The sequence below is a fragment of the Aquarana catesbeiana genome, linkage group LG02 (assembly GCF_042186555.1).
Source record: "Aquarana catesbeiana isolate 2022-GZ linkage group LG02, ASM4218655v1, whole genome shotgun sequence".
Classification (NCBI taxonomy): domain Eukaryota; kingdom Metazoa; phylum Chordata; class Amphibia; order Anura; family Ranidae; genus Aquarana; species Aquarana catesbeiana.
Genome location: NC_133325.1, coordinates 69,821,280 through 69,838,047, shown reverse-complemented (window position 1 = coordinate 69,838,047; position 16,768 = coordinate 69,821,280). Strand labels below are relative to the sequence as shown.

The 16,768-nt window shown below is 41.9% G+C and overlaps 1 protein-coding gene across 1 annotated transcript in view; it reads right to left on the bottom strand.

Moving 5' to 3' along the window:
- Positions 1-16,768, bottom strand: part of PIWIL4 (piwi like RNA-mediated gene silencing 4) — a 400,590-nt gene that overhangs the window by 102,192 nt on the left and 281,630 nt on the right. Inside the window, exons 13-14 of the mRNA XM_073612470.1 lie at positions 2,931-3,131; positions 2,746-2,849 (exon numbers count right to left, since the gene is read on the bottom strand). Of these exons, the coding sequence (XP_073468571.1) occupies positions 2,746-2,849; positions 2,931-3,131 (305 nt within the window). The remainder of the gene's footprint in view (positions 1-2,745; positions 2,850-2,930; positions 3,132-16,768) is intronic.

The window sequence follows — 16,768 nt, the reverse complement described above, 5'->3', positions numbered from 1 at the left end:
TGTATTGGTCCATGAGCACTAACATCACACATACCACTAAAGCAGACACATATGTGTTCTTTACCTTATCTATTTACGTAATCTATAGGGAACAGGTCTATGGCCTACACTGACTATATCGGAAACAGCATCAGAGAGGTTTTCTTTTCCACAACTAATTTGTATTTTTTTTGGTCACGAGACTGAGTGGATCTCCAGGAAGAACAATGTTTGTGAGCCATCACATCATAGCATTAAAGATATTCTTCCAACACACAAGAGCCCTGGAATGTCTGTCTTAGGTCAAGGGGCTAATATTAGATCTGATCCACTTACTTGTGAAGTCTACTCCTAGAAAATAACTATAAAATACAATACACCTCAACAGCAACTACTGTCTTTTAGTGAACAGCATTCTACAAGTCACCAAGGAATATCAATATGGGAGTCTCTCTGTTCTTTAACAGCCAAAGACCCCTGTGTTACAGCATGGCTTGGTGCACATCAACAAAGGATTCCCATTGTTGCCATATAGGGCAAACTAATTAATTCGCTTTATTGCCTGTCTCCTCTGCTGCTTATACTCATTTTCTTTTCACTCTTCTGCCACTCTGTCTACTTGCCCCCACCAAAAAAGTAAATAAATAAATAGTAATTCTGGGTGTAGGGATCATAAGGGACCATGTGCTGTTCAGTAAAGGCAGGGGAAAGCCCTGTGTGTGCTCCAAGTCACAGGGTGTTTATACTTCACTCCTACAGCTGAGCAGGGTGGCGGAGAGCTGACCTAAAGTGACTAATGCCCTGTAGACACGGTCGGATTTTCTGACGGAAAATGTTTGATGGGAGCTTGTTGTCAGAAATTCCAACCATGTGTAGGCTCTGTGACAGACCTAGCCGGGAGAGAGACTTTTGGAGGGGACTGAATGCTTGCCTCTTGCCGATCGATCATGGGCCCTGGCATTTGGGGGAACGGTGCTCTTTGTAAGCTGTATGCCTGGGGACCCTTAAGGTGGTATTACTGTGGATTCGGGTCCTGGTCCCCCAGGACACACAGACTCTGGGGACCCTGGATTTGCCATATTAGAAATAGTGGCTGATTCATAATGCTGGGACAGATACTGTTAGGAGATGCTGATGTAAATTCCAGCCACCTGTCTGTCTGTTGCCTGCTAGAATGTGTATTGTAAATAAGTCTCTAGTATGGGATCTAAGAGTCATTAGATCCCCATTGTTGTTTGTGTTAATTAACGCTGCTATTGTGATAATGTTGATTGGGTTTTCTGAGCTACAAGACGGTCAGTCTGGCCTAAAGGTCATGTCTGAGTCATCTAGGCTGTCTAAAGGGATTCGTTAATTAGCCCATGTTAATTAGGTTACAGGTGTATTGTTAGAGTAATATGAGCAGGAGGTCTGCACCTCCTCTTTTAGTGTATAAAAGAGCCTGTATTCCTCTCAATAAAGAGAGATTCCTGGTTGAACTTACATACAGCCTGCCTGGTGTTTGTTCTGAGCTACACAACTGGATTAGAACAGCACATAGCTGTAGTTCTAGTTCCGGAGCATCGGATGACCGAACCATCAGATGTTGTGATCTGCAGTCTGATTCTATAGCCACAGAGGAGTGTCGGGAGAGTGGAATCGAGCGAGCAAGGGGCTCGTTACAGGCTCCATCGGACATTTTCCATCGGAATTTCCGTCACACAAAATTTGAGATCTGGATCTCAAATTTTCCGACAACAAAATCCGTTGTCGTAAATTCCGATTGTGTGTACACAATTCCGACGCACAAAGTTCCACCCATGCTCGGAATCAAGCAGAAGAGCCGCACTGGCTATTGAACTTCATTTTTCTCAGCTCATCGTATGTGTTGTACGTCACCGTGTTCTTGACGTTCGGAATTTCCGACAACATTTGTGTGGCTGTGTGTATGCAAGACAAGTTTCAGCCAACATCCGTTGGAAATAAATTCAAGGTTTTATTGTCGGAAAATCCTATCGTGTGTATCATTAATGTTGCTGCTATCTCACTTAGATTCTACTCCAGACCTTTTACCTGCTTAATTGATGAATAAATAACAAAGGAGTAGCCCACACGTGTTGTACGTCACCGCGCTCTTGAAGTTCGAAACGTCCGACAAGATTCGTGTGACCGTGTGAATGCAAAACAAGTTTGAGCCAACATCCGTTGGAAAAAATCCATGGATTTTGTTGTCGGACTGTCCGATTGTGTGTATGGGGCATAAGGCTCGGTTCACATATATGCTAATTGAATGCATTTTTAACCACATCCAATTAGTATAACATATGAATCAGCTGGCTTTCAATGGGCCGGTTCACATATGTTTAGGGCGGCCTTGGTGGGATTTTAGGTCCGGTTCAGGTGCAATTTCAGGTATAAATTTGCACCCGAACGAGTGAACACAGAACCGCACCAGACTGATGCACTGAAACAGCGGTCGCATTTGTGTGATACCAGCCTAATAGCAGAGGAGATATGGGCACTTTACTTAACCTGTTGATTTGCCCCATGCAGATTCATTTTTTCCTAGGGATATTTGTCTAAAACCTTTCTGTAATCTTCATGGACAAATTAGCTTTTAACGTGAAAAGGACCATTTCTTCAGACTGCTGTCTAGTGTATATAGGTTAAACTGGCCTAAATCAGTAGACAGAAAGTGAGACGCAAAGAAAAAGAAATACACAACTGAAACAGAATTTGTTGCCCAATTACCAATTTAACAAACAGCTAACACCAAATAGATCTTACTTTGTGAGCCTGGCATTGGTGCTGGCCACAAACCCAACAACTGATTGAGATTTATCCACTGCATCTTTGCTGACATCTATCCCGACCACCATAAGGGACTTGAGCTGTGGAAATATATTCAGCCATTAATTCTTAGAATGCATTACTCTGTCAGGTACTGTCAAGGTGAATGAACAGTAACTCACAGGGATCTCCACAGCCCAGAGCTCCCCTCCCATCTTGCAGATCATTTGCATGGCGATTTTGCTGGCAATGCTCGTTAGCATGTGTTGCCTGCTCAGTGTACGGCTCTGCACGCACTGGCTGGGAATGGGCATCTCCACGCTCAGAAACTTCTTAATAGAATCATAATTATCTTTTGAGATAGATGGCAGAATGCAAAACACCTGGGCAGAAAGACAAAATCACAAAATAAACATCATTAGTAATATCATCCATAACAGCAGTCTTCCACTCAATACATGCTCGGGGCTTACTGTACCTCTTCTCCTTATATTAAAGTTCCGCTGCTCACAGGTGAGTTTCTACGGCCATGATTCACATGATGTGATGCAGATGGTGGGTTGCACGCCCTGATACTGCTTGCAGGAATAGATACAAACAAAGAAATCAGATGGCTGAACTCCCACATGATGAAATTCGGCTTTTTTGAAATATACAAATGTCCATAAAAACAACTCAGCACAGACAGGGGGTGACAAGGTTGACTCGTTTCACATGGAATCTGTGCTTTTGATAAAGCATGGATTCCGTGTGAGACGCGTCAACCTTGTCATCCCCTGTCTGTGCCGAGTTGTTTTTATGGACAATAAAGCCAAATTGCATCATGTGGGAGTGCAGTCATCTGATTTCTTTGTTTATACAAAGCTCTGCTTCATTGGAAGCTGCAACTGTTTGCTGCCATGCTGAATAAAAGGTTGAGGTCAATGCTGCTTGGTCTGTTTTTGTTGTGTGCATTGATTACCGCTGCCAATACTAGTTGAGCATGCCCCCCCCTCACAGTAAGCAATATGTGACTAATGTACAAAAGGGTTTATACTGCTGTTACTTGAATGTTAGGGTCAGCAGTAAATAATACAATGTGGGATCTTTAATACTTCCGGGATAATTACCAAGAACAAGCATGCAAGTAAGATGAAAGGAGCTTTTTCAAATGAGCTTATAGTATATTGAATTTTCTAATAAATAATTATTGTTTATATTGCTATTACAATGTTTATGTCATAAAATGGAAGTGACTATAGAAATTCTTCAATATGTTATAGCTTATATGAAATTTCAGTAGTTGGGTTTACTTATATTTTATAGAGTCTACACAGGAAATAAAAAATGCTTAGTTTTGGGTGGAAAATGGCGGAATTGATCACCTACTGCCTTCTATGAAGGGACCCTGTACTGCTAACTACCACTGCTGACCTCTTTCTGAAAATGCTATTTGTCCTAGCTGTCTGACTTGGAATTGGTAAAAAGCCACTGACCCGAAACAAACATAAGGAAAGTCAGAATCTATGAGAAGTCATAATCTGCAGGTTCCATGTAAGTGATGCAGAAAGTACTGGAAAAATAGGCTCATTATCCTCTAAAACTAGTTGATTACAGAGACTGAGGCCAGATTAAATGCTGATGAATGTTTAACTGTTAGAATATAAAGGAGTTGTAAACCCTCAGCCCCCGTTCACACCTATGCGAATTAGATGCGGCTTACACCGCTTCTAATTTGCAGGACATTTTAAAATACATTCATATGAATGCATCTGGTTCACATATGTGCGTTGCATTCGCATTGCGCATTGCAAAAAAAGTGTGCGTTTTCTGGTAATTGTGTTCTGAACATGGATTTTCTCCTTATCCTCACTACACCCCCCCCCTCCCCTCTCACTGACTTGGAGCTATAACGCAGATGAGCCTTTGAACAGGAGATTTTTATCTTCCCAGTGAAACCTGAGCTTCAATTCGCACTGCACATGTGTGAACCCAGGCTCAAGGTTTTTCACCTTAATGCATATGCATTAAGGTGAAAAACCTCCTGTGCTGCATCTGCCCCCCAGAGCCCCCCTTTTTCTTACCTGAGCCGATCGTTACAGTGATGGGGCGAGCACAGCAGCTCCAGCCGCTGTCTCGGGTCCTCATTGGATAGATTGATAGATTGATAGCAGCAGAAGCCATTGGCTCCCGCTGCTGTCAATCAAATCCATGATGCCTGAGCCGAGGGGAGGGGCCGAGTCCTGTTGTCTGTGTCAATAGACGCAGCAGCAGGACGCGGGAGCGCGCCCATATGAGTCCCGTCATGGAAAGCGGCTCTCCGTGGGGGCACTCAAGAAGGGGAGAAACCAGGACTGCCGCCGGGGGAACCCAGAAAAGGAGGATCGGGGCCGCTCTGTGTGAAAAACACTTACACACAGCAGGTAAGTATGAAATGTTTGTTATTTAAAAAAAAAAAAAAAATTAACCTTTACAATCACTTTAAGGACCAATAGCAATCGGTATTAGGGATGCACCAATATCAGTTATTTCAGAGGATTACTTTTCCTAAAGTACTCACCAATGCAATCTTTTTTTTTTACATTTTTTTTTTTTAGTGCACTGCAATTTGACCACCTACCAAAATGAATTGCACGTGATTTGAAAAGGAATGCGGTGTGATTCCTGACCGAATCACATGCATTTTCCCCTCACCACTCCTTTGTGAAGTCACTATGACAAGCCTGTGTTCACACAGGAGCGGTGAGGGAAACCCCATGTGATTCGGACAAGAATCGCACCGTATGCCTATTCAAATTACATGCAATTCTTTGCAGTGCTATTTAAGCTTATTCACTTTGTATGGGCTCAAATCACACCACATGAAAAAGCTATCCGTTTTAGGTATGAGAGCATTTGCACGAGTTCAAGTACTCATGCAAATTCTTAGTATCAGTACCGATACCGATATTGGTGCAACACTAATCAGTATATTAATTCTTTATTTTTTTTTTTATTTCAAAAGCTCTTATTTATGTTTTTCCGATGTCTAACAAAAGTGATATAGGGGTTGGGACAGACCATATAACACTGCTTGAGGTATAGCCATACCAGTTTTTTGCCATCAGCATCTCACTATGGAGTTTTCCCTTGATTTCTGTCCTGTACACTCAATAGGAAGAGAGGGAATATCTTTTTAACCACTTGGGACCGCTGCACACACATATACGTCGGCAGAATGGCACAGGCAGGCAAATGGGCGTACCTGTACGTCCCTTTACTTAACCCCTTGGTTGCCCCCTAGTGTTTAACCCCCTGACAGTGTCATTTATACAGTAATCAGTGGCTATTTGTAGCTCTGATCGCTGTATAAATAACAATGGTCCCCAAAGTGTTCGATGTGTCCGCCATAATGTTGCAGTCCCGATAAAAATCGCCGATTGCTGCCATTAGTAAAGAGAAAAATAATAATAAAAATGCCATAAATCTATCCCCTATTTTATAGAGGCTATTGCGCAAACCAATCAATATAAACTTATTGCGATTTTTTTTTTTTTTACCAAAAATATGTAGAAGAATACAGATCAGCCTAAACTGTGGAAGAAATTTGTTTTTTATATATATTTTTTGTGGATATTTATTATAGCATAAAGTAAAAAAATGCTTTTCTTTCAAAATTGTCGCTCTTTTTTTGTTTATAGTGCAAAAAATAAAAACCGCAGAGGTGATCAAATACCACCAAAAGAAAAGCTCCATTTGTGGGGAAAAAAGGACATCAATTTTGTTTGGGTAAGAATTTCGCACAACCGCGCAATTGCCAGCTAAAACAACTCAGTACAGAATCGCAAAGAATGCTCTGGTCAGGAAGGGGGTAAATCCTTTCGGGGCTGAAGTGATTAATGTGAGGGAAATTCCCTCTTACATAGCTGTCATGGGACCAAGTGTGCCCATTGGAAGGATTCCCTACTATACAGTTTTCAGTGAGTTTCTATGCAAAGTTTTCCTCCCTATCAAATCTGGGCAGCCCTCACACATGTGGGCGTATATACAGTGGTAAATAACAGCCCACTCCCTCTCGCCATGTCCACTAACCAGCTAAACACAAAGGGGGTGGGATATTACATCTTGATTGATGGGGGCTTCACCTCCCTGTTGTTTTAAATACATGCTGGAGAAGCTTAACATGTAGCCTGTGTCTGACAGAACTCCACCTACACCGTGTTATTTTTTTTAAAATAATAAAGATTTGATATAAAATATATATTTGTATGACGATTTAAAACAGTTTGTTGATATTAATTATTTTTACTCTGTATCTCAAAGGCAGATTCTTTTTATTTTGAACATGTGACCAGCAGCAAAGGACTGGAAGCTCCTCCTGCTTATGTTTCCCTGCAAACGGAGTGGAAAAGAGCTGGGTCATGTGACAGCTGTACATCGATTAGGAAAAAGGTACTTAGATATTCTTTTTTATTAAAATAATTACAGCGCTATCATCCACATACAGAAAGAGAAGAGATAATGTAAATTAAAAAGTTTAGTATCACTTTAAAATGCCATAGGGTAGTGGTTATATATTCATTGTTGATCCAGCCCCTTCTTTGCTCTATAATAATATAAGCAATGGATTGTAGTTTTGCCTTTAGATGGATGAGTTTCCTTTTCTCCACTGGGTCTGCATGAGATGCTATATTAAGGAACAGGGACATTGGCAGTCAATCTCTCATTCCCCCTGAATATGTTTATACAGACGAAACGCATAGGGGTGGGGCTTTGGAGCAGACATCACGCATTTGTGCCGGATTGGGCGGCAAGCTGAGTTGCTGATTTTATGCTGTTTAGTTTTCTTCCCTCTGCAATTACAATTTTTTTTAAAGAAATATTTGTTGGTTTGCAGTAATGCACTATGGCTTCTCCTTTTCTTTTAGGGTACATTGGGGCTCATATTGAGGCTGTGATTTGGCTTAATCTGAGCTTGCAGAATCTGACACTTGTTGATTTAGAGGCTGAGGAGCTGGCTGTCCTTGCTGTGGTGTGACCGGTGGATTGTGTCTCATGCTCTGCTCACCTCTTTAATTTTGGGGGTCAAAACATTTGGTAAGTGAATATATCTCTATGTTTGGTGAAGGAGCATGGGAATCACAATAAGGATTGCTGGCACTTATAGTACACCCCTCACTGGATTATGTGCAACAATATTCGTTAATTTGATATAAGATATATTATTTAAAGGGACAGCTCACCCATATGTTTGCATGGCTATTTTAATACCATATATCCTGGCATTGTAGAGTGTGCAGCATCTCTTACTTTTGGATTTATTTTTTTAGTTTTTTTTTTTTTCATTTCAAAATTTGTCACATATGGTTCAACATTTCAGTTTTACTTAAACTTGGTTTTCACAACTGAGTGCAGAAGGAATTACTTTTATATACATTTTTTCAATTTTTAAAAAGTTTTTAAAGTAGAAAATAAGCTTTTTCCTCCAGCAATTTTTAGCAAATGGAATGTCGTGCAATTTAGACTCGCTATCAGTATCATAATTATGACTTATATTCTCAATATCATGCAACGGATGATGCGGCAGTTTTTATTCATCCATTTCAAGAGCGAATTCTTATTCCCTGCACTTGAAAAAGTAAAAGAAAATAATTTTAAACTGTGCATTTTAAATCTTTCCCTGCTGTTTGATGTACAATAAACTTACTTACTGTAATCACTAGCTAGAACAGCATTATATAAACCTTAATTTGTGTTGGAGCTCATCAACTTTAATGAGGCAGGACTGATGATATAGAAACTGTGAAAATGAGGCTTAATTGAGATTCACTGGAATTGCTATTAAGATTCAATAAAAGGGCAGAGATGGTTTGACATCTAAAGCTCTACTCCAGCTTAAACAAACTTTAATAAAGGAGATTGTTTGCATACAGACAGATAAAAGGCCCTGTCAAAAACAAGAAATGCATTCTGAGCAAGCGCCATTATACACAAGGCATGCTTGTAAGCAAATGCCACAGCAAATTTAAAGCTGAACTCCAGGTATTAATTTTATTGCATAGTTATATTGGTCCAGCTTGGACCAATGCAAGTATAAATATGCCATGCCTATGGGACTGCTGTTGAAGTGTAGAATCACTGTAGCAGCTGAAATTGTCTTCTGGGTCCCATGCCACATCCTTAAAGTGGTTGTAAACCCTTACAGACCACTTTGACCTACAGGTAAGCCTAGATATCTCCTAAACCTACACGGTTTAGGAGATATTTGCAAAAAGACAGGCACCGCTGTCGTGTGTGCAGGCGCACTGAGCATGCCGCTGCTAACGGTGATATGCCGTTAGTGGCGGCTCCCGTGAGCATGCGTGGGAGTGACGTTATCGCAGCTCCGGCCAATCACAGCGCCTGAGACACGATACCCGGAAAGAGGATGAACGCTCTGCAGCAAAGAGGACAGCGCTGACATCGCAGGCTCCTGTGTCAGATAAGTGACACATAATGGGCTACTATGCGATGCATAGTAGCCCATTATGCTTTACCTTTGCAGGGAAACAAAGAGGAAGTAAACCCATAAGGGTTTACTTCCTCTTTAAGAGAACACTTTTGCATTGAGTGATTGCAAAGCATTCTCCGACTGGATGGGGTGGAGAGGCAGGACAGTGACATCACAATATCCACCTTGTCCAATCAGAGAATGGCTTGCATCCAGTGAGAAAAATGCAAGGCATTCTGTGAATGGTGCCCCGTTATCTTTTTTTTCATATCTTTATTTTCAAATTTTTGATATTTTGAATGTAAATTTTCTTCTGGTCTCTCCACCTTTTTAAAACATTCACCTTTCCACAATCAATGAATAGGTGAACACCTTACACTGAGTACCATATACAAGAATGGCAACCACCCCAATCTATAAGTAGCCTTTGCAGCAAGGTGCACATGGAAGGGCTTTGCAAATCACAAAAAAAACAAAACATTTCCCAGCACACTTACCAGCTAGCCTGCAAGAAAACCAAATTGACCCGGTCTAAGAATTCACATTAAAAACAAACAGTGTGTTCAGTTGCACATATGAATATATATGTGAAAGTGGCAGTGCCCCACCAAGGCTCCTCTGTATACTGCGGTCCTAAATATAATTTTGAGAGTCTCCAAGTTGGAGCACATATAGCAGTTGAACAATTAGGGCAGAATGCCTGGAGGGAGCCCACTCTTCCAGCTACACCGCTCTGGGTCCCTGCTGCAATTACCTCCGTGGATGATTAGCTTTCACTGACTGCTGTAGCAGTCTGGGGATTCGAACGCTGTGGTCTTCTTCAAATTATTTCCTTAGGGAAGGCAGGAAAGATCAGAGTGATTCTAATGGGTCAAAGCGGTCACGTGCCAGCATATGATCAATCAGAATCGATCTGATCTGTCCCAGAAGAAGACCATGGCTTTCAAATCCTTGGATTGCTGCAGTGGCTGCATAGACAGTGAAAGATAATCATCCATAGAGGTAGGTGCAGTGGGGTCTAAGAAGGTGAGGAGCATGTAGCGTGTTAGTTCACCTTTTCATTTTTCTGAAGAGGTAAACTTACACTTTAAAGCTGAAATTCAGAGAAACAGCTACTTACACAGGTGAAGTACATTTGTGTGAATTGTTTTACCTATAAAAGGATGTAATTTTGTTTGGCCTGTGTTGTGATCTAGGCGTGCCTTGCAGACAGCATAGCCAGCTGTTCAGCCTCTCTAAAAATTATGTTGACCATTCTTTAGATATAGGCAAGACAACCATTTCTCTTTGCTGCTGAAAAGCTAACATTTTGATAATCACCCCACCAGCACATCAATCTTGGGGGTGATGCAAATGAGGTGACTGCTAATAAGAAGTCAAGAAGTTAAAGCACAGCTTCCAGCTCTGGTTCCATTTCTCCTTGAAAAATCTCCAACCTTAAAAAAAAAACACCAATATACACACCTTTTTATCAGGTGTCTTCAGTCAGGTTCGATATCCCAGGATCCAACAGTGAGCAGATCCCAAATGCTACAGAGAGCGGTGGGGAACAGAGGCAGGTGGGGAACAAAGGCTTGACACTGAGAGGATGTTATTTGAATGACACAGGACATTGTTCAACCAAGAAGAGGCATGGCATTGCACTGATGGATTGGTAAGTCTACAAGATACAGTGTCAATAATAAGGTGAGTATTTAAGCCCAAGATGCTTTTTTGTTTTCAAGAGCTGTAGAATGATCCCTTTTAAGGTTAATTGACCAAATTGAAATTGGGCTTTAAATCTACCAGCTGCAAAGAGATGTATATCAAGCATAGCCCTAAAAGTACCGTGTTAGACTGACAGCACTGTGCAAATCAAGTAGGATTTTGTACCTGTAAAATCCCTTACTTGAAGTACAGTACAGGACAGGACAAAGGAACTTAGTCTTAATCAAGGGTTATATGCAGCTACCTTGAGGTAATTGGAACTCACAAAAAAGCTACAGGGATATAACTTATATAACCCCTCCCACTCTCAGCAAGCCTCAGTTTTGTAGCAAGTAATAGGTAAATCATAAAATAGGGAGTGGCCCATGTACTGTATTGTACTCTGAGAAAGGAATTTTACAGGCAAGTCAAAAATCCTATTTTCTTAATTGTACAGTACAGGACATAGGAAGCAGTCCAACTAAAGGGGTGGTAAGCAAAGCAAACGACCACTTACAGGCCCACGTAACAACGGGTCAAGGAGGGGTCAACAGAACTCAGAGAACTGCTTGGAGCACCTTACACCCAAGGGAGGTACAAAAGAACCGACAAATAGGGCAAGGTCCCAGACTAAGAAGCTGTCACATAACTGGTGGAGATCGAGCTGTAGAGGGGGCTTCTTTTGCACCTTCTGTCTAACACCCCTGGTAGAGATGACAGGGAGTGTAGGACACAGAGTGGCATGAGGGCCGGTATAGCAGGTGGCACCAGCTGAGGCTTGACAGGAGACCGATGGCCCTGGATTACCAGCCAGGAACTAGGAACTGGGACTCCATGATGCTGGATCAGTAGGCAGGTGCGTAGCTGGAACACAAGCCAAGGGGTCATCAACAGCCGGACAATGCAGGTACAGCAACATGAGACTAGAGCAGGATCAGGAAACAGGCCGGAGTTGGTACACAGTCGGGCAGCGAGGTACACGAGCATGAGACAGAAGCAGAGTCAAAGCACAGGCCGAGGTCACAGGTATACAGGCGGGAATCCAGAGGAGGGTTGAGGTCAAACACAGGCAGGCAGAAAACTGATCAGGGTGCAGGCAAACAGGAACAAGCTGAAAGACAACTCAGCAATGTGTTCATGTCATTGTTCAGTTTAAATGGGGCGTTTGGTGCCAGTGCTTGCACGTGCACGTTTGCGCATTTGCACATTTCTTCTTGTGCACATGCTAGCCTGCCCGTGCATGCGTGTCAATGCATGTTTGGATTCAACTGGACTTCTCTTACAGAAGCATACTGGAAGAACATTTGCAAGCAACACTCTGTACAAAGGCCCCATAAAAGAATCGGGTGCAAGTGGTCACTGGAAGGAACTAAGGCCAATAATAGACCCTTGATGCTCCTCAAGGCCCAACCAAGATCAAGATCAGAGTGGAGAAACCAGGATTTATCCCATGGAATACAGCCTGGTAAGGAATCCCAGTTTCTCACCAGGCAAAATACAAATCCAAGCAGGTCAGGATGAACTGAACATGTAGAGTAACCAGAACAACCACTGTGAAGGCTAGGGAATCCCTAGGTGTGAAAACAGTGGAGCGCAGTTCATGAATGAACTTGGAGGCTAGGAGGGCCACATATGGCATCCTCCCCACCTGCAACAGAGGTTCTAAAAACCTCATACTAAGGACCATTCTCCATAGTCCAAACAGTGATAACTGAGAAAGTCTGCTTCCCAAGAGTGCACACTGGAGAAGAGCAGAGCACCTAGTAGACAAGATTTCCAGCGGTGAAGACATAACAAAACTGTCCTCAGTTTTGAATGTTCATTGGGAGATGAATTTTCTCCAAAAACAAGTTGTTTTTTTCCAAAAAGGTTAGCTAGGTCATCTCCCCTGCCAGATAGGCCAATGTTCATTGAGAGAGCCAATGGAAAAAAAAAGAGAAACAGGTTCATGTGCACATAGTGCCAAGTTCCAGGTAAAAACTGGTCCCACCGGATAGGTAAATGGAATGATTCAGAAACTTCACCCGCATGTATCACGCTGCCGGAAAGATGAGTAACAACTATCTGTAATGAAAATAAGGGTATGGGATTGCCTCAAAGAGGACCCCATTAGACGCAAGACCCTCACACAAAACTCAGGGTTTGTTACTGCTTTTACCGCGTCCAAAGAACCATAGATGGTTGAGATATTCAATTACAAAAGGGCCATATAAAAATGAATTTACTCAGAAATAATTTATTTTTAAGGCTCCATTCAGATTTGCTGCTATTCTGCCTGAAATCTCAAATCACACTGCAATTGCAAAACGCATGTTTGGATGTTATTCATTTTTGATGGCACCTAAATGCACTTCGGTTTTGCCACGATTACAAACCGCTATGCGTGAAGCTTGTTGCACAAAAGAAGCTCTTGTTCCTTTTTGGGCGATAAGCTTTGCTCGCTGCGGTTTGCAGCGATTGCCGTGCGATTTATTGTGTGATAATTGCAGTGAAATCTCACTGCGTTTTAGGTGCCATTGAAAATAAATGGCACCCAAACATGCGTTTTGCAACTACAGTGTGATTTGAGATCTTAGGCAGAGATCCCAAAGCGCCAAATGTCAATGAAGCCTAAGAAACAACTACATGCAGTACCGAGGACATACTGAGGACTTGTATTCCAGTGGAGTAAAAATCATAGACAATTCACATCTTTCAAATACTAGGTTCTAATTTAAGTACAGTGCCTTGCAAAAGTATTCACCCCCCTGGCTTTTTACCCATTTTGTTACATTACAGTTTAGTTCAATATTTTTTTTAATCTGAATTATATGTGATGGATCAGAACACAATAGTCTAAGTTGGTGAAGTAAAATTAGAAAAATATATACATAAAACTATTTTTCAGAAATAAAAAAATGATAATTGGCATGTACGTATGTATTCACCCCCTTTGTTATGAAGCCCATAAAAAGTTCTGGTGCAACTAGTTACCTTCAGAAGTCACATAATTAGTGAAATGATGTCCACCTGTGTGCAACCTAAGTGTCACATGACCTGTCATTACATATACACACCATTTTGAAAGGCCCCAGAAGCTGCAACACCTAAGCAAGAGGCACCACTAGCCAAACACTGCCATGAAGACCAAGGAACTCTCCAAACAAGGAACAATGTTGTTGAGAAGTACAAGTCAGGGCCAGGTTATAAAAAAAATATCCAAATCTTTGATGATCCCTAGGAGAACCATCAAATCTATCATAACCAAATGGAAAGAACATGGCACAACAGCAAACCTGCTAAGAGACGGCCGCACACCAAAACTCACAGACCAGGCAAGGAGGGCATTAATCAGAGAGGCAGCACAGAGACCTAAGGTAACCCTGGAGGAGCTGCAGAGTTCCACAGCAGAGACTGGATTATCTGTACATAGGACGACAATAAGCCGTACGCTCCTAAGAGTTGGGCATTATGGCAGAGTGGCCAGAAGAAAGCCAATACTTTTAGCAAAAAACAAAATGGCACGCTTGTGGGAGACTCCCAAAATGTATGGAGGAAGGTGCTTTGGTCTGATGAGACTAAAATTGAACTTTTTGGCCATCAAACAAAATGCTATGTCTGGCGCAAACCCAACATATCACATCACACAATAAATAATTGGGAGAGAATTTAGGGACTACGTGAAATTAAGGCCTGGTAAGGCCACATATTTCCATCTCTTGGGACTTTAAATGAAACCAAGGCCCGGTAAGGTCGTGAACCATAAAACATGGGGTAGTGCCTGCATGACCGATGGCCTCACTATTCTGTAAGGTAAAAATTGCATAATTGTAGAAGTTTGAGTAGAGTATGGAGAGAACACGACATTTGGAAGCTCTACGCGTTTCGTGGCTGATGTGCCACTCATCAGGAGTAAGAGCGTGTAGTGTCTAAAATAGAAAGTTTGTGTAAGAGTAATCTGTTGAATGCAGACATGACACAGGGGTGGGGTGATAAGAAGAACCCCACACGGGGTACATGCTTACGTACTATGGTTCGCGTGATGGTAGCTGGATGCCCGGCACCACCAGCCACTCGGAGACACCACCCTCCAGGAGCTGAGGTGGACAGGTCAAAGGGGACAACCCGCAAGGCATTGTCCAGGGTTGGCATGGACCCACGAGGCATACCTGTGTGAGGAGTGAGAGTATGGGGTGAAAAAATTAAGGGGGGGCAGCCAGGGAGGTGGACTAGGGTGTGGGAGTGAACAAGCTGTTGGTGATAGTGGGGGGGGGTGGCGATGAGACGTGTTGTTATGCAATTTTTACCTTACAGGATAGTGAGGCCATCGGTCATGCAGGCACTACCCCATGTTTTATGATTCTATACTAACTCAAATTTGGTGTACTGTGGAATACCAATGTGTTCATATTATCCTATATCTATATATGTTATTATCATGTTCATTGTCAATACCTTTTTATTGCTTGTAAATTATATTATGAATATATGTATGTTTATACCTGTTATGAACCAATAAATCTTCCTAATTGTTCACCAAATTTACCTTATTGCAAGCACGCACTTCATGCAAAGTCCCACCGCCGTTGCTCTCCTCATTTTGAACATCACATCACCCAAAGAACACCATCCCCACAGTGAAATATGGTGGTGGCAGCATCATGCTGTGGAGATGTTTTTCAGCAGTCGGGACTGGGAAACTGGTCAGAGTTGAGGGAAAGATGGATGGTGCTAAATACAGGGATATTCTTGAGCAAAACCTGTGTACCACTGTGTGTGTGATTTGAGGCTAGGAAGGAGGTTCACCTTCCAGCAGGACAATGACCCCAAACACTGCTAAAGAAACACTTGAATGGTTTAAGGGGAAACATGTTAATGTGTTGGAATGGCCTAGTCAAAGCCCAGACCTCAATCCAATAGAAAATATGTGGTCAGACTTAAAGATTGCTGTTCACAAGCGCAAACCATCCAACTTAAAGGAGCTAGAGCAGTTTTGCAAGGAGGAATGGGCAAAAATTGCAGTGGTAAGATGTGGCAAGCTCATAGAGACTTATTTAAAGCGAACTTGGAGCTGTGATAGCTGCAAAAGGTGGCTCTACAACGTATTGCCTTTAGGGGGTGAATAGTTATGCACATTTACTTTTCCTATTATTTTGTCCTATTTGTTGTTTACTTCACAATAAAAAAAAATCATCTTCAAAGTTGTGGGCATGTTCTGTAAATTAAATGATGTAAATCCTCAAACAATACATGTTAATTCCAGGTTGTGAGGCAACAAAACATGAAAAATGTCAAAGGGGGTGAATACTTTTGCAAGGCACTGTATGTGTTGACATAAGTCTTTTAGAAATTCAAAGAGTTGAGAATCTGGCTCCCCAGGGCAATTCATATCAAATGGATACAATCACAATTAGACTGATTATTCAAAGCTGAGAGAGCACCCTGCTTCTTTAAATGCTATAAACAGTGCTGAAAGTATGTTACATGCTCGTCGGGAATTTTAATAAGGCTTTTTTAGAAGATTAGGTCTGTAACCATTGTGTCAATCAATACTGCGTTTAAATGCAAAAAACACTTTGGAGGGGGAACCACACAGTATGCTAGTAACATCTCTTGAGGGTATTATATGTGAGGAGGCAGAGCAGTGGCAGACATTATTCTGATATTTCTGTATTGTAGCCTGTGGATTGCCTTTCTATTTGGGTGGGAAAGGGTATGGTATGAATGGCATCCGTAGGAACACACAGGAGTCAAGAACATTTCTATGCTTAGTGCTGCCTGGGGTACCTGCCTAACTGTGCCCCCACAAATCGTGTGTTTGCCTGTGTTATAATAGTGCGGCCAAAGGAAGAAAAGGAAATAAAATGGAAATTATATGAAAATGCAAATGCCAAATATTTAAAATAA